Here is a 23,724-nt window from a genome sequence, read left to right as displayed (position 1 = left end):
TTAGTTCCTGATTCACAACTCACTCATGTGCCACTTAGAGGCTTAAACATGTTTCATATATATATATATTTCCTTTTGGTTTGTTTTTTTAACCATTCTCTCTCTTTCTGTCATCACCACATGGACAAATAGAGATAGTCCCGCCAATTTAGTGGCAATCTGTCTGCACATGTAAAAACAGTGTGAGTACAGCTGAAGAAGAACCAGCAGACTTTCCAAACCATAGCAAAGAATCTTGTTTTGTGATATTTGCCTGTCGGTCTCTGCCTCATAGTCACTTGCTGGAGAAACAGGCCTTGAGGAGGGGAAAGTGTGGAGGCAGTGGGGTGACGGATGAATGACATGTCTCTTTATTCCTTAGATGTATCAAATCAATTTCTATCAAAGAAATAGAGACATGTTTCCTTGTATTGGTTCATTCTTGCACGACACTGGTCTGTTTCTCTGTCCCTCTTGTCCTTCCTCCTTGCCTCTCCTTTTTCTTGAGCTGTTTTGTGTTTCTTCCACTGCCTCTCCATCAGAAACGATTATCCTGCCTCCTCACATGCTTCACTTCTTCTTCTCACTTGATTGTTTTGCCCACCTTTGACTTTCCCTCACATATGTCCGTTTCTCGTTCTCCCTGCAGCCTTGTGCACCTTTTCTTTTTCTCCTCTCCAACAGTCTGTTCACTTACTTAGACACAGGCACAGCCGTGGCTGTGCAGAGCCACGGCGTAGAGTGGCTGTCGGCCCCGTGGCCCCGCCGGTCTGAAGATAAAACGGCCTTGGGAGCTGTGCACCTCCTTCCAAGCATGACGTGTTTCAGATTGTCTCCTAAATCTCCTCTGACAGATGGATAGATGTACTAGTGCAGCTGGGTGAGTATGAAACAGATCCCTGAAGGAGTGTGAGGAACAGATCAGGTCTATGGAGGGAGAAAACAAGTCTACTCCAGGAGCGGAGTGTTTCAGATCAGAGAACATTTTAGAAAGATTACACGCCGTATAAATCAACTTTAACTGATGGAAGAGCTTCCAGGTTTGGAGACGATAATGGAAAAATCCATTAAGATTGACACCAAGCAAGGTAAACATAAATATTAAAGGCAACAGCTTATTAATCTATCTTATCTACTTATTTTAGAGGATTAAATGGTGAATAAAGTACCATATTAATAGCCTTTGCACCCTTGTTTATTTGGGATGCAACTTTTGGATCTGTAATCCAATAAAATAAAGTTCTGCAGACAAACCTTGCACATTAACAACCCAGCCGCATGATGAGTCCAGTTATTTTGTCTATAATTGTGCATTAGAAGATTAAGTATGATCTTTTTTTGTGTAAACCATGAATGCACACTGACTCTGAAACTTTCATCCATCATAACAGGTTCTCTTTTTATTTATTTATTTTTTGCATCGGTCCAAGCTGAAGACATAAGTAATTGACTAGCGGCTGCAGCGCTTTTGTCCCCTGTCTCTTTCTAACACTGAAACTTCCCTTTAAAACCATGCCACTTGGGTGCAGATGGCCTTGTGCTGAAGTTGTGCCCCATGTATGTGGATGGCCCAGGTTCAAGTCCAGCCTGTAGCTCCATTCCTACATGTCTGTCTCCCACTCTCTCATGCCTGTTGCTGATTCTATCCATTGTCCTCCTCTATCAATGTACTCACAGCTATATAACAAGAAAGACTGAATTGGGAAGATGTGTTCAGTTCAGCTGAGCACAAGTTGTGCAAATAACCCAAATATACACTATATGGACAAAGGGATTCAGACACCATTACACCAACATGGACTGTAATGAAAATGTATTAAAATACATGGAGCAGCTTCCTCGTTGGAAGGGTTTCTACAAGATTTTGGAGCTTTTCTGAGGGAATTCATTCTGTAGATCATCTAAGAGGTCAGGCACTGATGTTGGACCAGAAGGCCTGGCTCACAATCCCTGTTCTAGTTCATCCCAAAGGTGCTCGATAGGGTTAAAGTCAAGGCTCTGGTTGGGCCAGTCAATGTCTTCCACACCAAACTCATCAAACCATGTCTTTATAGTCCTTGCTTTGTGCATAGGGGCACAGTCATGTTGGAATAGAAAAGGATCTTCCCTAAAGCGTTGCCACAACATTGGAAGCAAAGCATTGCCCAAAATGTCTTGGCATGTTGAAAAAATAAGATAGCCCTTCATGGGAGATAAGGAGCCTAGCCCAAATCCTAAAAAACAGCCCCATATCTTTATGCTTGATCCACAAAACTTCACAGTTGGCACAATGCAGTCAGGCAGGTAATGTTGTCCTGGCATCCGCCCAATCCAGACTCATCAATCCAGCTGATGACTGCCATTGGACCTGGTGATCCAAGGCTTGCATGCAGCTGCTCGGCCATAAAAACCCATTCCATGAAGCTCCTGCTGCTCAGTTTGTGTTTACATTAATGCCTGTGGAAGTTCAGAACCCTTCTGCCATGGAATCATCAGTGTGTTGGCGACCCTGCTCTATGGTTTTACGTGGTTGTCTGCTTCGTGGCTGAGATGCTGTTGTTCCTAAACACTTCCACTTTCTAATAATATCACGCAAAGCTGACTGTGGAAAATCAGGCTGTCAACTGATTATCACTGCATCAGATTCTTGGCCAATGAGACACACCTATTAGGCATATCAGATACTGCACTCACACAAGCAGCCTTACAGTCTGTCAACATGCAGTATAAGCTGTCAGTGTGCAAGGTTTGTGTGTGTGATGTGGATAAAGCATGGATAAACAGTGGACTGAGCATGCAGACCTTCAGTCTGATGTTGGAGAATGAATCAAAATGGTCAACAAGCAGTGGAAATGATTGTGTGGATCTTTCACCCCTTATCAAGGTAAAAGGACTCCATCTTTATAAACACATCTGCAATTACAAATCAAAGTATGAAGTCAGTGATGAGTAATAAAGCCTAATTTTATCACACCTGGGGCCTGTTTCACTAAAAATAGAGTGCAGCTGATAATAACTCCAGAAACTGGGCCCAGAAACGCTCATGTGCAGCCAGCGGTAGATATTTAGAGATCTGTGCAGGTTTTGATTTACAAATCCACTGCTTGGATGAAAGTGTGAGTTCAACAAGAATTCAGCTTGTACTGTGTCTGTTTTTACAGAGCAGGTTTCAGCACAGATGCACCCCCCCGTGACTGAGCTGAGCGTTAACAAGTCATTTTGTTACAGGTTATCCTCTACTTTAGGTGGCAGACACGCACAGGCTGAAACACAATCACAGGCAGACACATGGAGCAGCATGTCAACCAGCCGCCGCTGCCTGGATAAAAACATCTGAGACCATCTGAAGCTGCTTTATCGCTGTCTCTATCAAAGACACTCAACCTCTGCCCCCGTCTTTGTGTTTGCTTTATATCGGAGCATGACAGCTCAGACATACTCTCCGTCTAGGTTTTTAATTTCCTCCAGTTGCTTCTCTCTGTGCTGGAAATGTCTGGAATTATTCCAAGAAGATTTGTAAATTTAGAGGTGTTATCTCCAGAGTGGCCTGAATATAAACTTTATTTAAAACAAGAAGAAGAGAGAAATAGAATCAGAGCTTCTTCACTGGTGGAGCTCACAGTGACGATATCATAACTACAGCTCCGGGTGGTTGGCAGCCTCACTGTGAGACTCAGAGCCGTGAACCTTTTCATGTTTGAGACAAAAGAGTGTCACAAATGAAGGCCTCTTACATAATTGAGGATCATTTACGCCATATTGTGCCGGGTTATGTAAGTTATCAGGGCTTTGTTGAGCACTACTCCACCCCTTCAAAGACCCACATCTTCAGATTAAAGGCAGATATTGAATTGCTAACACGGCTGATTAAAAGCTCTCAATGAGCTCTCTTTCATTTGGATGGTAAGTGCTGACAACCACAGTACATCCATACATCAGCCCACTCGACACTGCTCTAAATGGACATTATGGCTTTAGATACCAGGGTTTTTCCGGGCTCTACATAAGGTGCACTCTTACTATGAACACTGGTATGTGTTGGAGTTCAAATTGACAGACTGGAATAATGACAATGACTCTGGGCTCTATCACTGACTTTGACACGTAGATTATTGAACTAGCATCAACATCCATGCTATCAGCTCTGTGAGGTTTATCTGGAGGTGTCAGCTTGGAGGGCTACAGCTGCATTGAACTTGGCGCAGAGTTTTAAACTGTGGTCTCATGAATGGTGGCTTTAATTTTAGATTGAAGAAATAGTATGTCGTTATTATTCATTTTGCATGCATCTGTACGTGCCTGCTGCAATTTATGACCAGCACAGAGATGCTGAGCCTTTATGCAGTGTTTTCTGGGGGAAACTGTCCTCTTTATGCAACTATTATCAAAAGAGTGACAGCCTTGTGCTGAGAAAAAAAAAAAAAAATGATGTCAAGAACAGGTGGTGAATGCACTGTAGTATTAACTACCAGTAGTAGTAACTCTCCAGTGATCAGATATCTTATGGAATAAATGATGCTTAGCCTAAAAGTCTGTTATTTTACTTTTTCATCACTATTATTAACATAGGAGTTAATAAGATTGGAGGCTTTCAGTTACTCCACACCTTTTCAGACCGAGCCATTGCACATGTTGTCACTGTCCCATTGAGATGCCCTTTCTTGTTTCATCTTACTGCTATAACTGGCGGCTTGTCTGTGCATCTATCTCAATTTACACACCACACCATTGCTCCAGTTTTCCTCAATACTTCCCAAAAGACTTCCTGGGTGTACTGCTTTGAAACCTGTGCCATTAAAAATATCACAACTATGCACAGATTTTTGATAAAATGCAAATCGTTGTGTCTTTCTCTTCAGTTTGCCCTCCTTCCCTTACGTGTCACCCATTATGTCACTTCCCCTGTAGAACACATAACGCTCACTCTGCCACAGTGCTGGAGTGGAGACAGTGTTTGCTCGTAAATACACATGCTAAAAGACAGAATACACCAGGCTAAAGACCCTGGTTTCTCTTTTGTAACAGAGCTGGAATACAACTGAACTTTGTTGTAACACGCCCACAAGGAAACGTATTCAGCATACCTGGGATGGTATACCTGTGCCTTGTTCCCCAATTAAAGTTCTCTTTAAAGCACTTCTCTATGCTCTTATAAAACAAGAGGGGATGAGGGGCCACGTGTTGGTGTTAGAAATCATCAAATTATTTGCTGTTGTCTGTTCTAGTTGGCGGTGCTACGTAAACATATGGGTCTATGTCTTCACAGCAAATTGTGTGATGCTTTGTTTAAACTCCACGATGAAGTGCACACTTTAAAACATTGTAAATAAGTCAAAATTCACAGCTTTACTATGTTGTAAGCCAATCACTGCAAACATGCACAAGCACGCAGAGACGCTGAGCCATTATGATGTTATTTTGGGAAAAAACAACCCTTTCCATGTAAATTGACCATCTAAGGTAAATTAGGTTAAAATAAACATCTAAGGTTGAGGAAGGTAAATGGATGGCGTTAATAGATTAAAGACTGGCCTACTTTCTTTCAGAGCTGATGGATGTGTGCTGTAGGTTTTACGGGGCACAAACTTTCCAGATATCAGGAAAAAAATCTATCTCTGTATGAATAAACATAAAATACGATTAATGATCTGTAAATAAAGTTGGTAAATATTTCTTTTGCATAAGCCATACCCAGGAGTTAAACCAGTCCTAGCACTATGTGCTTTATAAGAGCACAGTTTTACTCAAGAGACCTCCAGTGGGCGCCACAGTGCAACAAACCCAAAATCTGACAACCCATGCTCTTTTCCTATTCTTTTATCCCTTCAAAAAAGGGACTGATAATATATATATATATATAACTTCAACATAAAAGCACATGCAGCCCTGTTTGCTAAATTTATCAGGAAATGACTATGAACACGTGTACATCTGAATTTCATCACTACATTACACATGAAAGTTCAAATGAGTTTGTACTTGTCTTTTTGTGACACAATGTAAAAAAAATTAAGTTGGGCAAAATAAAAATATTTTTCGGTATTCAGATTTTATAAGTAGCTATCAAAACCTGAAAGAACAAACACACAAAGTCAAAATCATAATCTATGAATGCTGGACTTCAGATTACCGGCCCCATGTGACGCCTCTCCTCTCCACAGGAGCCAATTAGGGATGAGGGCCTTGCTCAGAGACATCACAGTAGTGTTCAACAGTGAAGTACAAGTGTTTGCCTTTCTTCCAGTCTTGTATGCTGTGTATGTCCAGGGCTTGAAAAGGTAAGTACAGGAGAGAGGCAGCTTCTTTGTGCCATTGTTCGATGAACACAAAGTGTGGTACGAGGTTTTGTTTCTTGTTTGTTTTCTCTTGAGTTCAAGCCTCTCGTTTTGTGTGGATTTAAAGTGGATTTAGAAAGATTTTCCACCTCAGCAGTAAAATAACAGCAGATCGATACTTTGGGGGCTCTGTATTCTCCTACATTATCCCTGGGTAACATGAGGACACTACAAAAGAACAATACGTTCAAGGTGATTGGACGATCAACTTTGTTCTGCTGATCTTCTTTCTCTGGATGTTTTCACAAGTTAGACTCTTTGGTACAGCTGTATGTTTGAGATATTTCACATAAATCTTGGTAATAATAAAAAAATTTGTTTTAAAGAAACTTTGTATGTGAATGAGAGGTCAAAAATCTATTTTGGTTTGGAAACACAGAAAGTGGAACACAGGCAGTAAAGAAAGAGCAGTATGTGATCTTTAAGCCTTAGTCTGGTCACTGCTGTACCCACCACAGCTGTAGTCAGGCCACATTTGGAGAGTTGGGGATTTTTTGGGGGAAGTGGCGTACGTCTTTTGTGTTCATTTTTTAAGCTAGAGAATGAAATTTCAAAAACAAACTCACCCAGAAAAGCAGACGGCGACACAGTGCCGTTACTCCTGGAAACCATGACGCTGATTCCCGTCTCCACGAACGGGACTGAGAACTCTACGACCTCTGACCTTTCTTCGTTTATGGTGAGAGAACCGATGGCCATGTCAGCCCGGTTGGACACCACCTAAAAAAAAAGAACGCCTTAAATTAGAAGAGTGACTCAAAGAGGATAAAAAAGGAACAGGAAAGTTTAAAGCCTGAAAGGCTATTTTTTACCAAAAGAGATAATATAAAAATGATGTCATTTGGTTAGATCTCAAGAGTACAGGTCCCTGAATCGTTGCCTGGTCTCTCTTTTCTGTTGGCTCCATCCCTTTTATTTAATTGTTGAAAAGCACTCTGACATTTGTGAACCCTGCACTTGTCTATAGAGTGTTGCCTTTAGAAGCGCAGAGCAAGAGCCTTTGAAAGGAAAATCCAAAGCACTCTTCTTCAGCGTTGTATGAATGAAATACTTCCCAGGCTTTGTGAAGGAATTGGATTTAAATTTGAGAGTGTTACTTTCTTTGTGTCGCAGTACGCAGGTTGAAATTTGGCGTGATGTCTCCTCTGAGCTTTTCTGACGGATGTAAATGAGACCCAGGTGTATATGAGGTGAGGAAGTGAGCGGATTCACAGCTCCGTTGTGATTCACCTGGCAGGAAACAGAGGTTCCCTGACTGAAGCTGAGGGACTGTGGGGGCTAGAGACGCTGGCTGTGGACCAAAAGGTCATTAGTCTGAATCCTGGCCTGCACCCAAAAACCGGTAGAGACAAAAGACTCTGTGGACAAAAGCCAGACACGACTGAGGCTCCGGTCAACATGCAACTGAAGTCACAATCTCTAAAGTGTAAGTGAACCCCTGGCTCAGAGCTAACTCCGCCCACCTCCATAATTAAAAAAATGCACAGAAAGTGGGCAGTTTGGTTCCAAGAGGAGGGAGGGGAAAAGGACAGGGGCTTTCCAGATGAGGCGGGAGTGACAGTGATGTCCCCTTGTCAAAGAGAGACATCTACAGAGTTTCACAACACTCGATCTTTTAAAGTGAAGGAGTTTTCCCCTCTAGAGTCCCCCTGACAAAGGCTATAGTGTCGTGGTGGACCGTGGTGGTTCTTAGCATTACCTGTTTGGTCCATTAGCTCCAGCAGCGGCATTACTAGTATAGCTGGAGCTCTCAGAGCTGAGACAGTGCAGGTGCAGGCAGGAGAGGATAGGAGTGGTCTCTGAATGGTAATGTCAGTTAGAGGCGGTAACGCTCTACTTTTCATATAGAGATTGTGGTCAGTTTCTACGTCACATAAGCCCCACCTTTTCAGAAAAGATTTTTCAAGGCAGATGTCCGTTTGAGCTAATTAAAAGCTGTAAAATCCAGATTTTTATCAGTTTGGTGCAAATTTCAGCTATGAAACCAACACTGATGTGTTTTATCATACACTGCCTCTTTAAAGTCATCCACTGCTTGATGGTAAAATAATGAAAGTAAAGAGAAAGCTTAATCTGTAGGCATTCTTGTTGCAGGAGACTTTTTCATAATTTATATATTATGGCTCTTGCTGCTTCCCCTGCAGAGCCAGGATTAGAAACCAAAGCACTCATTTTAACAAGTGCAGATACATCCATAATATCACTGTGGATTGGGAAGAGAGAGACAATATAAAACTTGAAGCAAGTCTTGATAGCATTCCCCACTGGTTTCTAAAGCGAGATATGAAGCCCGATGAAGGTCGTCACCATGTTGGAAATGCTATCTAAAATTAACATTTGATCAACCTTTAGACCAAATATTATGTAGACAGGCCTTAACTCACACCTACTGCTAACACACAGTAATGACCTGCTTCTCAATGTCTACATCACAAGGTTCAGATGATACTCATATTTTTTTGTTGCATTACAAGGATAACATTTATTCAATCAATGCTTTTTTCTGTAAACAACTGTGGTGATATCCTTTCCAAGAATGCTACGGGAGAATCTCAGAAAGTTAGAATATCAAGAAAAGTTCATTTAATTCAATAGTTAAACTTGTAGCCTATATTTTTAGAGTCATCTGATACAAAGTGAAAAATTTCAAAAGCTTTTTTGTTTTAGTCTTGATGATTGGATCCAGATGGTTTTGCCCGTTTCCATGTTTCATACTAGAAAATCCATCTTGCAAAGCTCCCGTCTGAACCGTTTGGGCCTGTTAGAAAGTGACAGGACCAATCAGTGTTGAGGGGGAGTACTTTCAAGTGCATCAGAGTCGTGACGTATGCAAACAGCGAGAAGAGGCCGGTGCAATTATGGTGGAAGACATTAGCGTGGATGCTGTTAAAGCGTGAGTTTTATCAGAACTTGACGACATTTCTTCGTTAAATGAAGAACAAAGAACAGCAGTGAGTTGTCTTCTTTTCAAAGTGTACTGACATGTCTACCATCACCGGGGTTTGCGTTATGCAGCTATCTATGGAGTTTATTCATCTGTAGCTGCGCACCTTGGTGCGGGGCTATGACATCACATGTTTGTTGCTCTGATTGGCTTGTAAAGATGTGAGAGACAGAACGTTCATCCAATCACACTCCAAGCTTTTTTGCAACGGCTCTGCCCTTTTTTCAAAAGCCGGCTTTGGAGGGTTAGATGATTACTTGTTCATTTTTGCACTCAGTAACACCTGAGTGTTTGACCCTCCTTTTGCATGAATCACTGCAATAATGCAACATAGCATGGAGGCAATCAGTCTGTGGCACTGCTGATATGTGATGAAGCACGGGTTGCTCTGACAGCAGCCTTCATCTTGTCTGGTGTCTCTCATCTTCCTCTTAACAATACTCCAGAGATTCTCTATTCTATTCTCTATAGCAGTGGTTCTCAACTGGTGGGTTGGGATCCAAAAGTGGGTTGTGAAGCTCTTTCAAGTGGGTCACGAAATGTGTGCCTAGAAAAAAAAAAAGTGGCAAAAAATCCATGTATGGCTGTCCTCAGTGGACACACAGTAAATTCATATATGTATTCTGTAGGCTTTCCTATGACAATAAGTAAAAAACTAAGTATTTCTTTCAAGATTTTTACTAATTAATCTGCTTTTCTTTGATTGAAAAGGCTTTTTTTTCCAATTTATTAACAAAATTCCTTCTGGAAGAACTACACATCTGATGTTTTGGGAAAATGGGGTTTCCTTCTGATATGATGAGCTTTTTCAACATGTTTATTTTGTCCTGGCTATTTGATAAATCATGTTTGGTTCTATTTGGGTTCCAAACTGTCACCTTTTTCATCGAACAAATTCAGTGGTTGAAATTTTACAATAAAATTGTGTATTCACTTATGAAGGTGTTGGTGGGTCCTGATAGCTGATTGGTTGAGAACGGCTGCTCTATAGCAGGGATTATCAACTCCATTCACACAAGGGCCAGCTTTGTCTTGACAGACACTGTGGGGGCCGGACACTGAAATAAACTCAGCTAAAATCAGTATTTTGATCGAATGAATATATTGTTGTTAAACTCTATTTTTTCTTTCTTTTTTTTTTTTTTTTATAAATTAATAGAACTTTAGGCTATTAACAGTGAGGCATTGCACTTATCGCCTCTTAAATATTATCACCTATACTGAAGCCATCCACAAGAGGGGGATTGAGATATTTTAATCACAATGCTGTAAAAAAGTATTTGTCCCCTTTCTGATTCCTGATTTTTTCTTTTGCAAATTTATCACACTTAAATATTTCAGATCATCAAACCAATTTGAATATCCCACAAAGACAACCCAAGTAAATACAAAAATGCAGTTTCTAAATGATGATTTTATTTATTAAGGGGGAAAAAAATCTAAACCAATCTGGCCCTTTTTGAAAAAGTCATTGCATATGTTGGCGACATATTTCTCCATAGAGCCCTATTGATGTTTATCACTGAGTTTGATGCTAATAAGCTGTGTTGTGATTGGTCAAACGCACATGCAGGAAACAGATTTTTTGTGTAGATTTGCAGAAATGAAAACTGATCTCAAAGAGCCTTAGAAAATGCAGTTTTAATTAAGACAGGAAGGGCATTTTTTTACTAAGCCAAATTACAGAAATAAAATACCTATTTGCTTCTTGTTTGAAAAGTGGCTAAGTTGAAGTTTTATTTAAACTTTAAGAAAAAAAATTTGAACAATAGCATGCCATATTTTTCCTTCTCATATAATTATCCTCCAGGACTCAGATGGGAAGCCACAAGGGTCCTGATGTGGCCCCTGGGGTCTCCAGTTGATGATCACTGCTCTATGTGGTTCAGGTCAGACCAGTTGGCTAGCCAATCCCACACAGTAATACTACCAGTTTCTGGTAGTTTTGGCTTCACTGTGGTCAGGTGCCAAATCCTGCTGGAAAAGGGAATCAGTGTCCATGGAGCTTCTCAGCAGTTTGTGGTGTACACTACGAACTTGTTTTCCTCCCAGTTTTACAGTCCATGTCCCTTTAGAGCAGGAGTGTCCAAACTATGGCCCGGGAGACAAATGTGGCCCACAACCCATTTTTGATTGGCCCCCTGAAAATTCATTAAATTACATGAAATATGGCCGTAAACAGAGCATGACGCTTGTGCTAGACTGCATTATTCTTCTTAGTTTCAGGACAATACAGTGCTACCATTCTAACACTGTAAACAAACATTTTGACAACATGTATTTGTGCTGTTTTTGTAAGAACCAAACTGAGACAACACTATAAATAGTAAACATATTGGCAAACATAATAATCAAGATCTTGATTTATAACACCCTAATGAATTTCAGCAGCAGACAGCAGCAGAATTGATGTTCAGAGGTAGCCAGAGCCAACCAGGGCCCTCTGAGATCTGAATGACCTCCCCAAAATCCTTAAAAATGATTGGCTATTTGCTTTGTCAGCCATCAACTAGCCATTTTAGCATACCCAATCACCTAGCATATCTTATCCTACAGTAGATTGGTTTTACTTACTTTAAAATCAAAGTGAGGCATATAAAAGTGGCCCCAACATCCTTATACATTTCTGTATGTTGTCCCCGGTGAAAAAGTTTGGACACCCCTGCTTTTGAGGCACCAACTGAAAGTCTTTCCAGTCAATTCATACGATCTATTGCACCTTGCTTAATTACATTACAACAGAACAGAACCTATTCAAACATAACAAAAAGTTGACCATGATAGATTGGTGTTATCTAAAGAAGTCCTAAGTCTTTAAATGTTATCTCATTATTCACATCACATTGAATTAAAGGCGTTCACCATTGTGCTGTCATGGATTTAATCTGGATTAATGGCTGACTGAAAGGCAGGAAGAAGACTGCTGTGAAAGTAAATGTGCTGGTGAAAGAAGTTGTGCCTGTGATCCATGAAAGTGTGATGATGTTGCCCAGGTTTTCACTTGTAATCATCAATCCATGATAATTATTCAATCTGATTCAACTAGGCCATTTTTAAAAGTCTGAATAGAACCAAAAAAGACACCTGTGACACTCCTGTTCAGGACGTGCTTCATAGCTGAATAGATTTCTCATAGAAAACAAGAAAATAGCATAACAGGATGATTCACTGTTGAGGAGCAGAACATGGTAAGGACGTCGGAAATTACTGTCTTGTCGGGAGGCATTCATGTAAGGCTGGAGGACAAAAAGCACAAAAATAGCAGAAATGATCGTCCAAGTGTGGGCTTCACTGAACGCACAAGGACACAGGACGAGTCTGAAAGAGGCAGACACATTAGCCTTGGTTAAATTTTATTTTTCCAGGATGTTAGAGGGGCTGAGTTATTAGAAAAGACTGAAAAGAAAAGATAAAGTGGGCAGCGAGGATACAGTGTGGGACTTGAAGAGGACATCTAGTAAAGTTTAATCCTGGGAGTTCTTGAATGTTTCCTCAAAAGAAAGGTTGTAACAAGGTAAAGGTTTAACCAAGGACAGGAGGGCATCTTTTAAATACAGTCTTCATGCTGGATAGTCTAAATGTGCCCATCTGCCAACATCATTAGGAAACATGATTAGTAAGTGGCAGATTTCAGGCAAGAGGCAGCGGGGGATCAACGGAGAGAGAAGAGACCACCTGCATCCCTCAGGCCTATCTGAAATCAGGATTACAGAGATACGGTCAGTGTTTGGTCTGATCGAAGTGTAAAATATGCTCCCTTGAATGGCAAAAGTGAGTCAATCCCCAGGGACAACCATGAAAGAAGCCCAAGTTTTCATCAGAGGTACACATTTTTGCAGCTGATTTTTGATTGAGCTTATGTTTTGCAAAGGTCAGAGTTAATCTGACCACTTTCCTTAGGAATAACTCTGATAGCTGGGTCATGGGCTTGAGTTTGTTCTTGTCACTGCTTCATGTTTTGTTCCTTGTCTTTCCTGTATTACTCTGTTGCTTTTTCGTCCCTGTTTTTCTGGCCAACTGTGTTTTGTTATTTCCTTGTTTTTGTTACCTGACACGCCAGATAGACCATATCATAAAATAATTGCATGGATATATTTCACTTTTATCTGGGAAAGCTCTCATAGTTTCCAAAAATTCTCAGAAGGTGATTGGAAGAACATTCTGTCTGTCACATTAATGACAGGCCAATCAGGGCCACAAGACAGAATAAGGTTGGACGTATGTGCGATACTCCAGAATTAACGCCATTTTGACAGTGCATTAACAATGGAGCATGACTGCTAACCTGCAGTACAGCCTCAGCTCACCAGCGGGACACAGCCCACACTTGATGAAGCAATGATTAAAAGCTACTTTAATGTATAGCCCCAGTTCTACAAAAGTAGGGACACTGTGTAAGATGTACATGATAACAGAATTCAATGTTTTGCACATCTGCTAAGCAGATATTTAATTCACAATAGAACATTACATTTCAAAAACACGCTCATTAGGTTAATTGGTGACTCTAAATTGCCCGTAGGTGTGAATGTGAGCATGCCTGGTTGTCTGTCTCTATATGTCAGCACTGCGATTGACTGGTGACCAGTCCAGGGTGTACCCTGCCTCTCGCCTGATGACAGCTGGGATCGGCTCCAGCCCCCCCCCCCCCCCCACCCACCCACCCACCCACCAAAGGAATACTGAAGAACATAATTTCAAGTTTTGATTCATTTGTTTTGTTTTGTTTGTGAAGCGTCTTTGAGTGTCCAAAAAGCGCTATGTAAGTGTGATGTATTATTATTATTATTATTTGACCACAGAACAGTTTTCCATTTTGCCTCCAGAACTATCGCCCTGAGAAGGTGGTGGCATTTCTGTTTTTTGCTCTCATATGTCTTCTTCTTTGCATGATACAGCTCTGACTTGCATTTGTTGATGACACAGTGGACTGTGTTGACAGACAGTGATTTCTGGAAGTGTTCCTAAGGCCATGGAGTGATTTCCAGTAGAGAATCATGTCTGTTTTAATGCTGTGCTGCCCGAGGACACGGAGATCATAGACCCCAGTACTGACCCTTGTGCGCAGAGATTTCTCCAGATTCCAGAAGTCTGTGTAATTTTACATTGAGAAAAATATAATTGAAATTCTTCCACAAATTTTAAATGTTATTCAAAGATTGGTGAACGTTTGTCCATCTTTACTTGGGAGAGACTTTTCCTCTCTAAAATGCTCCTTTTATACCCAGTCATGTTATTGACTTGGTGCCAATTAACCTAATTAGCTGCAAAATGCCCTTCCAGGTATTTTTTTTTATTAGTTATGTTTTAGTTTAGTTATGTTTTATAACTTTCAGACACAGAAATCCCATTCCGACAGCACCATCATGCCCACAGATGACCTTTCTACAAATTTAAAACTATCCATCCATCCATCCATCTTCTGCCGCTTATCTGAGCTCGGGTCGCCGGGGCAGCAGCCTAAACAGGGAAGCCCAGGCTTCCCTCTCTCTGGCCACTTCATCCAGCTCTTCCTGGGGATCCCGACACGTTCCCAGGCCAGCCGGGCGACATAGTCTCTCCAGCATGTCCTGGGTCTTCCCCGGCGCCTCTTCCCAGTGGGACATGCATGTAACACCTCACCAGGCAGGCATCCAGGAGGCATCTGGACCAGATGCCCCAGCCACCTCATCTGGCCCCTCTCAACGTGGAGGAGCAGCAGCTCTACTCTGACTCTCTCCCAGATGGCTGAGTTTCTCACCCTTGGATGGCTGAGCTTCTCACCCTCCCTGAGCTGCCACCTTATTGTGGTGGAGGGGTTTGCATGCTTCATGCCCCTAGTAGGGTCTCCCAAAGCAAACAGGTAACAGGCAAACAGGTCCTAGCTGAGGGACCAGACAAAGTGCAGCTCAAATAACCTCATATGGCAGAGCAGCAGGACGGCACCCATGGTGCCCAGCCAGGCACAGCCGGAAGAACCAACGTGGGACCCCCCTCTCATGGACCCACCACCCGTAGGAGGGGTGGAGGTCGGGTGCCGTGTGAGCTGGGTGGCAGCCGAAGGCGGGGACCCTGGCAGTCCAATCCTCGGCTGCAGAGGCTGGCTCTAGGGACTTGGAATGTCACCTCTCTGGTGGGGAAGGAGCCTGAACTTGTGCGTGAGGCTGAGCGGTACCACCTAGATATAGTTGGCCTCACCTCGATGCACAGTTTGGGCTCTGGTACCAATCCTCTTGAGAGGGGTTGGACTCTTTATCACTCGGCAGTTGCCCTTGGTGAGAGGTGCCGAGCAGGTGTGAGCATACTGATTGCCCCAGGCAATGACAGTGAGACCTGGAAGGGAGTGATCGGGAGCAACAGCCCCCCTGATCTGAAATTCAAAGCTAAAGACTAGAATATCTGTAAAATCTGTCATCACGCGGCTCTAGTAATAAGATTTGATCCCGCCCCCCTCTGCTGCCCAATAAGCACCAAACTCACTTCATCCTCAAACCAAGTCAGAAAACTTTAACTGAGATGATTTGCATCCCTCGGTCTAAATCCTTGTTAAACCAGCTTCATTAATCCAGCCACCAGAGGAGGATTGGCATCATGGAAACAGCAGAATATCTGCCAACATCCACATTCACAGTTCTGAACAGTTTCAGTGTGTGCTTTCTCTCTGTCTCTCTTTGAGTTTCTCCAGCACTAATCCTTTTGACAGCCTCCCTCCATATTTCCTCTCTTCCTCTTCGATTTGGGTCCAATCCTCTCGCTGGGTCGCTTTAAAGGATTGAGGCAGGATAAAAAGAATTTTACGGGGGTCCTCGTATCAAACCCTCTTTTTGTAAACACAACAAAGGAAAAGAAACAGATCATGAGAAAAAAGACGATGCTACTGTACAGGAAAAAATAGAGAATTATGTCATAGCTACAACATCTTACTGAGACACAAAACAGGGTCACGGTGTGTTTGTGTTCTGGGCTGCTAAACTGTAGAATAAACTCCCAGAGGAGCTGCAGTCTAAGCTGCATCTCCTTTCAAGTCCCAGCTGAACACACTTTTTATAAACTTTCATTTAATCCCTCACCCACACTGCTGTCACTCTGATGCTTGTTTGTTTGCTGAGTTTTCTTTTGCTTATTAATGATTTATGTTTTAATAAATGTGGCTTTTTTTCAAAGGATGATTTTACATTTTCTCTCTTTTAACTCTGAAATCAAACTGTAGTGAACCACAGGGACCCACAGCCACATCAGTTACTTCAGTTAGTAAGCATGAGCACAGTTACATCTTATGCATGTCATCAAATCATAATACAACTTATACATGGCTTTAAAAGAATCATGATATCAGTGTCAGTAAAATGAAGAACAACACAGAACCTGACTCTGACTTGACTTTGACTACTGATTTTGTAACTTATTTTAAGTTGTTTTGGTCAGATATGGTCATCCAACGGCCCTGGATTTCCTTATAATGCAAGGTGCCACATCTATTTGTATCAATTATACCACACACTAATGTTGTGTATCTGCACACATGCTTGTGCAAGAGCAACCATGATGAGGCCCATCTCTTTCATCAGTGCTTGAGCCCAGCACATAGCACCCACATAGGTGAAACAAAATGGACTTGGGGGTTCAAATTTGACTGGAGCATGGGCCCTGCTACAGTGGTCAGTAGGTGTCTGCGCCAAGAATCAGCATGCCACGTTTGACTGATCTATTGCCCGTGCAATAGGACAACTTCAAGCTGCGACATTATCTGGAGTAAGTCCTAGTACTATCTCCAAACTGAAAGCCAAGTTCCATATGATGAGGGATGTCAGAAACAGGCCTCGAAGTGGGCACCCAAAGAAGCCAGTTTCCTGACCCTGTCAGCACTAAGGTACTGTAGGTTGTCTTCTATAGGTTTGCAGTCCAGGTTTGCAGGACAATATGGCTGACAGTTCCCTGCCCAGACAATCCAGAACAGGCTGCATGCAGCAGATCTCTGGTCTCATAGGGCTGCCATGACTGGCCTGCACCGTCAGGCCTGTTTGCGCTGGTGTCGGCAACATGTGCACTGGAACTGGTATATGTGGAGAAACATTATGTTCAGTGATGAGTTGAGATTCTGCAACAGCAGTTGGCTCATAGGGTCAAAGTGGGGAGAAAGTGTGATGTGTTTTCCAGCATCACTGAAAGCACGAGGCTTGTCAACAAGGTAATCTCAATGCAGAGATGTCGAGATGAGATTCTACAACCAGTGGCAATCCCATATCTTCCCAGTCTGGGACTGAACATTATCCTCTAAGATGACAACGCTCACCCCACAGAGCAGGGTTTATCAGAGACTACCTCCAGAATTTGTGAGTCTAGATGATGGAAGGGCCCTCCAGAAGTCCTGACCTCAACCCCGCTAAACACTTGTGGGGTCAGCCAAGGCGTGCATTTCATGCCAGAGTGGTCGACACAACCACGTCGGCTAACTTGTGACATAATGCATGCTGGTTGAAGAACGGGATGCCATCAAACAAGTGTGACCAGGCTGGTGACTAGCATGAGGAAGAGGTGCCAGGCTGTTGTGGCTGTGTATGGTTCTCCCACATGTTACTGAGGCTCCTGTTTGTTAAATGAATAAATTGTTAAATTGCCAACATTGCTTGATCTTCAGACTTTAATTGTCTAATACCAAACATGAGTCAATGGCAGAATAAACTGTTTTGGCGAGATTTGGCAAATTTTTTATGGGCGCAACCCACATTCTCAGCTCTGTTGCTCATCCCACAAATGCACGTTCCTTACAAATGTGGCATCATTTAAAAAAGAAACAAACAGGCTTTCCAGTGATCTTAGATTTATTGCCAAGAAGAATTGCTGCAACAAAGAAATAATCTACCAAACTCAAATTTTCTTACTTTTGTGCTAGGTTTATTTATATTGGATATTTTTCTTCCAATTAACATTTTAATCTTGAGCATGTTATATCAACTAAATGGCAATATGAATTATTATGTTGGGCCACTCAATTTAAAAAACAGCAGTGAAACTTGTTACTTCACTTTTCGTTGTGCCCTCATCTTTGTTTTTACAGTGTAGGAAACTCAAACATCAGCCTAGAGATGAAGATCCTCACCTCTCCGACCATGCCGTTCCACTCCCCATCGATGTTCTTCCCGTGCCTCCCATTAGTCACAAGGTAAAGGTCGTAGGTGAAACCAACTATTTTTGCCAGTCTCTTGAGGACGTCGATGCAGAAACCTTTACAGCAGTGTTTCATGTGCCCGCTGCCCTCCACCACCAGACTGAGAAGGAGATGGGAGAAAACACAAAGAGGTGAGACAGCGAACAGGCTTTTTATGAGGTTTTAAGATGTTTTATGAAGGAGGCTTTGACCTGGATGGGCTGCTTGGCTGAAATTGAAAAAGAAATAGCAGCTCGGGGAGTGAACAAAGAACAGATGAGTACCTAAGAGACATGGGGAGAACAGAGTAACAGAGGAAAGATGGTAGACTGAGGTATGAATTATTGGCGAGGGATTGTGAGGAGATCGATGTGGAGAGTTCAGGCTGTTGTTTGGAGAGAAAATGCGTGACAGGTAAGACAGCAGGGAAGACAAGCCGTGCATTATTAAACTGAATTAAACTCAGTGGGTTGCTCTTGGATTCGGTCCACAATTAGGAAGAATTGAACAAAGGCTTCTGAGTGAATGTTTTGTTGGAGGTTTTTATCTGGAGTACACTTCACCCCCAGAGCTTTACAAGTAGGTCACAGCACATTTAGTACATTTAGATCGCTGTTAGTCAAGTGTCTGTAGTGTCATCCAGCTGTCTGTGCTAAGCGTCCTTTGGCTGGTCCCCAGGACACTTGACTATGCATCCTCTGTGCAACATAACCACTCTCATTTGGTGAGTGTTTTATTACAACATGAAGTAAACAAAACAGAATTTTGGCATTTGCAGGGAGGAACTAAAAACTATCTTATAGTGGTGAGACGTGTTTAATGAGCTATCGAATTTTTCCTCTGTTGCAAAAGTCACAGGTTCCACATTTTAGCCAACAAGTCTGAAGGTTTTAATCTGATACACTCCACACTTTTAAAGCTGATTATGGACAAGTTGAAGATCAAACTGTATGTAAAGGTTGAGTTTTCTTCACAAGGTGGGGCCATAGTTCTCAAAGTTGGACTTTTTTGGCAACGTGCCAAAAAAAAGAGAATCATTGTAACTAAAGTTCATCATTCAATCATCACTAAACCTCACAGGCATGATAAGACTCCTAGCCTGATCAATTACACATTTGAAAATTCTAATTTTCTCACAGCGCCACCTTCTGGCAACAGGAAATCACTTTTTCTAGATTATGATTTGTCATTCCTACAAGGTTGATCATACCTCATCTAACAACTGGTTTGGAACACAAAATCACCTTTGCAATACTGTCATATAAAGCTTAATGCCCTGTGTCCATGGCAAGATATTGTTCATCATAAGCAGAGTATTGTTTTTTGAGGGGCTTAACATAAGAGGCATCACTGGAACATTTACAGATTTAGAGATAACAGCCATATATTCAAGATTCATCATTTCAAAGTGGAATACTTCAAGGCTATTTAGGTTTAATCTTAAAGATTATAGCTCACAAATATAAAAAAAATCACTATCTCAACATTTTTGAAATCACAAAACATCAGTCATAAAAAGGATTTACAACACAGAAATGCTAGTCTTCTGGGAAAGTGTGCTCATTTACACTCGAGTACTTGGCTGGAGCTCCATTTACACAAATTATTGCATCTATATGACATGGAGTGGAGCCAATCAGCCTGTGGCACTGGTGGGATGTTGTGATGCCCAGGCTGCTCTGATAGCAGCCTTCTGCTAACGTTGAGTCTGGTGTCTCTCATCTTCCTATTGAGATTCTCTACTGGATTCAGGTCTGACCAGTTGGCTGGCCAATCAAACACAGTACTATCATGATCAGCAAAACAGTTTCTGGTAGTTTTGGCTTCACTTTGGGCAGGTGCCAAGTCCTGCTTGAAAAGGAAACCAGTATCTCCATTAGGCTTCTCAGCAGATGGAAACAAAAAGGGCCCTTAAATCTCCTGGTAGACAGCTGACAGCGCTGACTCTGGACTTGATAAAGCACAGTGGATCAACAGCAGAAGATGTCATGGCACCTCAAAACCTCACTGACTGTGGAGACTGAAAAAACTGGCCTTCAAGCCTTGGGTTCTGTGCCTCTTTGATCTTCCTCCAGACTCTGGGACCTTGATTTCCAAATGAAAAAGCAACATTTACTTTCATCTGAAAACAGGACTTTGGACCACTGAGCAACAGTCCTTTTTCTCCCTTCAGTGAGACACTGATGATGCCGTCTATGGTTTGAGATTGGCTTGACACCAAGAATACACTTGTAGTCCATTTCCTGGACCAGAATGTGCATGAATATGCTTTTACACAGCCTCTAAGAACAGCCCGTCCTGTCAGCAGTGATCTTCCGTGGCTCACCCTCCTTGTGAAGGATGTCCATGATTGGACAAGAGTCCGGTCAGCAGTCTTCCTCATTATTGTGGTTGTGTGTAATGAACAAGAGTGAGAGAATAAAGGCTCAGGACTTTTCCACAATATTCTAGTATTTTGAGGTTGTGGATTTTTGATTTTCATGAGCTGTAAGCTGTCTTTGTATGAGATTAATCTAGAATATAATGTGACTGAAGTAAACTACAGGGCTAAAAAAGAACTTTTAAATGATATTCCTCTTTTCTATTTTCTATTTATTTATTTAATCTTTATTTAGACTCAAAAATCATTGAGGGTGAACCCTCATTTACAATGACGTTAAGCAATAAAAGATAAAATGCATGATAAACAGGAATTATTTACAATATATCAGACATGCCCCAAAGATGTAAAAACACAGCAATATGTCAAAAGAACACATAAAATCAATCAGATATGGAACAACAAAGTCAAATAAAACAGGTGTAATCAGAGGCTAAGAAATAACAGTTGATATGCACCTGTTGATATTAAGAGGAATATATTCATCATATCTAGACCTATAAAAAAACATACCAAAATCCTAACAGGAAGTCTAACATTTCCATTTGAATTGCAAAAAAAAAAAATGTCTATTTGTAGTGCTTTTCAGAGCCATATATTTAAATGAACTCCTCCCGAGGGCTTATCCTGACCCTACTAGGTTTTAGTCAGTGCACTGAAGACACCTTGAACATTAAAAGTTATCAAGAGCTTAAGTCATTCTCAAATGGTGTGGCTGCTCTTTGGGGTAAAAGTCACAAGCCTTCATAACAACAAATACAAGGTTATGAGGCAAGTAGAGGCAATCTCCAGCTGAGCTGATGTAGCTCTGCTAATCTGTGTGATGTGGTTCACATCAAAAGTGTGACATTTCTAACTAGAAATACTTTCAGGCTTTGAAGATATAAATCATGACCTTGGTGGTAATCACAGCAGAAAATAAAAGTGCAGACCGTCTTAGCCACTCAAACAACACCTCAGAAAATGAGCTGTGGCAGGGAAAAAGGGTGGAATTGTTCGAAAAACAGAAACTTAACAAAGAAAAAATATTTGAAAATGTAAAAAGCATTTAAGCAAAAAAAAAAAAAAAAAGATTCAGACAGGGCTGAGAGCAAACTTCTCTCTCAGCCAATAGTGTTTAGAAAGGATAAACCTGTTATCTTTCCATTGGCCAGGTCATGTGCTGGCAGAAGGAAGCTTATCAGGGAGAGACCAGGAGCACAGAGCTCACATACACAAAAACGCACAGACACGTACATGCACACACTCTGTCTCTTCCCCTCTCACACATTTTAACCTAAAATGAACCTCATGCCTACAGGTAAAAGAGGAAAAATCCAGAAAATTCTCAAATTCTTCTGAGTTATTCTAGATCACAGACAGAGGATCTTTATACGCTCAACTGGCATTAGAACAGCTGTCTGTACGATTTCCACCTAACACAGTTGTCATTTTCGCACTTTTCAATCATGCTGTTTAAAAAGTAAATGAACTAGCACTCAGGGGTATGTTTGCCTAAAACGAGGAGTGGTCAGAAAGACAGCTGGCAGCTTCATATCTTGAGTTTGCAGAAACTCCTGCACCTCAAACCTGTGGAGGAGTTTTAAGTCTGTGGCGGGGTGTGATACGTAGAGGATGTGTTAAAAATGGACGAATGTCGGTGAGTTCATGGAGCACTACAGAGCTTGTTCCACTCTCACAGGATGCACAACAGCTCAACTTCTACACAGTTTGATGTCAGTGCATTTTCTGATAAAGTTTTTAATGAAGGAGAGAGTGGAAGCTTTTGGCTCCGTTTGACTATACACATGCAACACTACACAGAACTGTCAATCACTCATGGATGCCATGCACATTAATGCTGCATTATGGATTCCAGCCAAGGATTTCAGCAGAGAAATATAAAGAAAAATACAGCCAACTCTTAGATGATGTCGAGCTCACAGAAGATTAATCCAGACCCTTTCTATTCTTTTAGACGTGTCTTTAGATTTTAATGATGCTTCAGTTCTTCATGTGGAATTTTTCCATGTCTTTTTTTAATTGTTTCTGATGTTGTAGGAACATTAAGGGAAATATTTCTTAAAACCCTACATCAGCATATTTTATGCAGCATCCTTTGTGTTTTTTGTGAGTTCAGTGGCACAATGAAGGAAAGTCGTTTAAAAAGATGTATAATCAAGCAACTTCATACAGTCTCTTTGTTCTCTGTGCCTGAATTGCACACCTTCAAATCTGCAAACTGTACATGCACATGCTCCAAATTTTTTTGCACCATGCACTTTAGAAAGCACGATGAATACCTTAAAAATAAAACCTGATACAAGAGAATAATGTTATTTTATACAGAAAGAGAGTATATCAGGATGATGAGGCCACTTTCATGTTCCTCGCCATGAGGATTTTAAAGGTAATATAACAAATCTAATGCAAGTTAATACATGCTTAGCGACTGAGTATGTCTACATGGCTAGTTAATGGCTGAAGGGAAAATAGAGAGTCATTTTCAGAATTTTAGGGAGCCAATCAGATTTCAAAGGGCCTTGTTTAGCCCTGGCTACCACTAGCTTTGCCACGGTGCTGCTATTTGTTGTGATAATCCATCAGGACGTTATTAATCAGGATATCTTCTTGTCAAAATGTTCGTTTCCAGATTTAACATGGTATTACTATCTTCTGCTGAAAACATTAAGTACAGTACAGTTAAGCACAAGCATAATGTATGAATATGGGCAATATCTCATTTTAACTCTGGAATTAAAAAATGAGCCGCAGGCCGCATTTGGCCCCCGGGCCATAGTTTGGACACCCCTGCCCTAGGCCAAGCTTACTTGCCACATCCACCCCTTACTGCAGCCTAAAGGTGTTGACTTTATTTTTTTTACAGACTATTGTCCCATGCCCCTGGTAATATGCAAGGACATCCAGAGCACCACCGGGGTTGTGTCGATCCTCAATCTTCTCCAATGGTGCCCTCAGATGCCCTCATCTGTGCCTTTCT

The 23,724-nt window shown here is 41.6% G+C and overlaps 1 protein-coding gene across 1 annotated transcript in view; it reads right to left on the bottom strand.

The window, feature by feature from the left end:
* Positions 1-23,724, bottom strand: part of grin2da (glutamate receptor, ionotropic, N-methyl D-aspartate 2D, a) — a 210,360-nt gene that overhangs the window by 76,375 nt on the left and 110,261 nt on the right. The window contains exons 7-8 of the mRNA XM_041808431.1: positions 18,317-18,485; positions 6,860-7,013 (exon numbers count right to left, since the gene is read on the bottom strand). Coding sequence (XP_041664365.1) covers positions 6,860-7,013; positions 18,317-18,485 — 323 coding nt within the window. The remainder of the gene's footprint in view (positions 1-6,859; positions 7,014-18,316; positions 18,486-23,724) is intronic.

Source organism: Cheilinus undulatus, linkage group 16 (assembly GCF_018320785.1).
Source record: "Cheilinus undulatus linkage group 16, ASM1832078v1, whole genome shotgun sequence".
Classification (NCBI taxonomy): domain Eukaryota; kingdom Metazoa; phylum Chordata; class Actinopteri; order Labriformes; family Labridae; genus Cheilinus; species Cheilinus undulatus.
The sequence above is the reverse complement of the archived record's forward strand: the minus strand, read 5'-3'. Positions and strand labels throughout refer to the sequence as shown.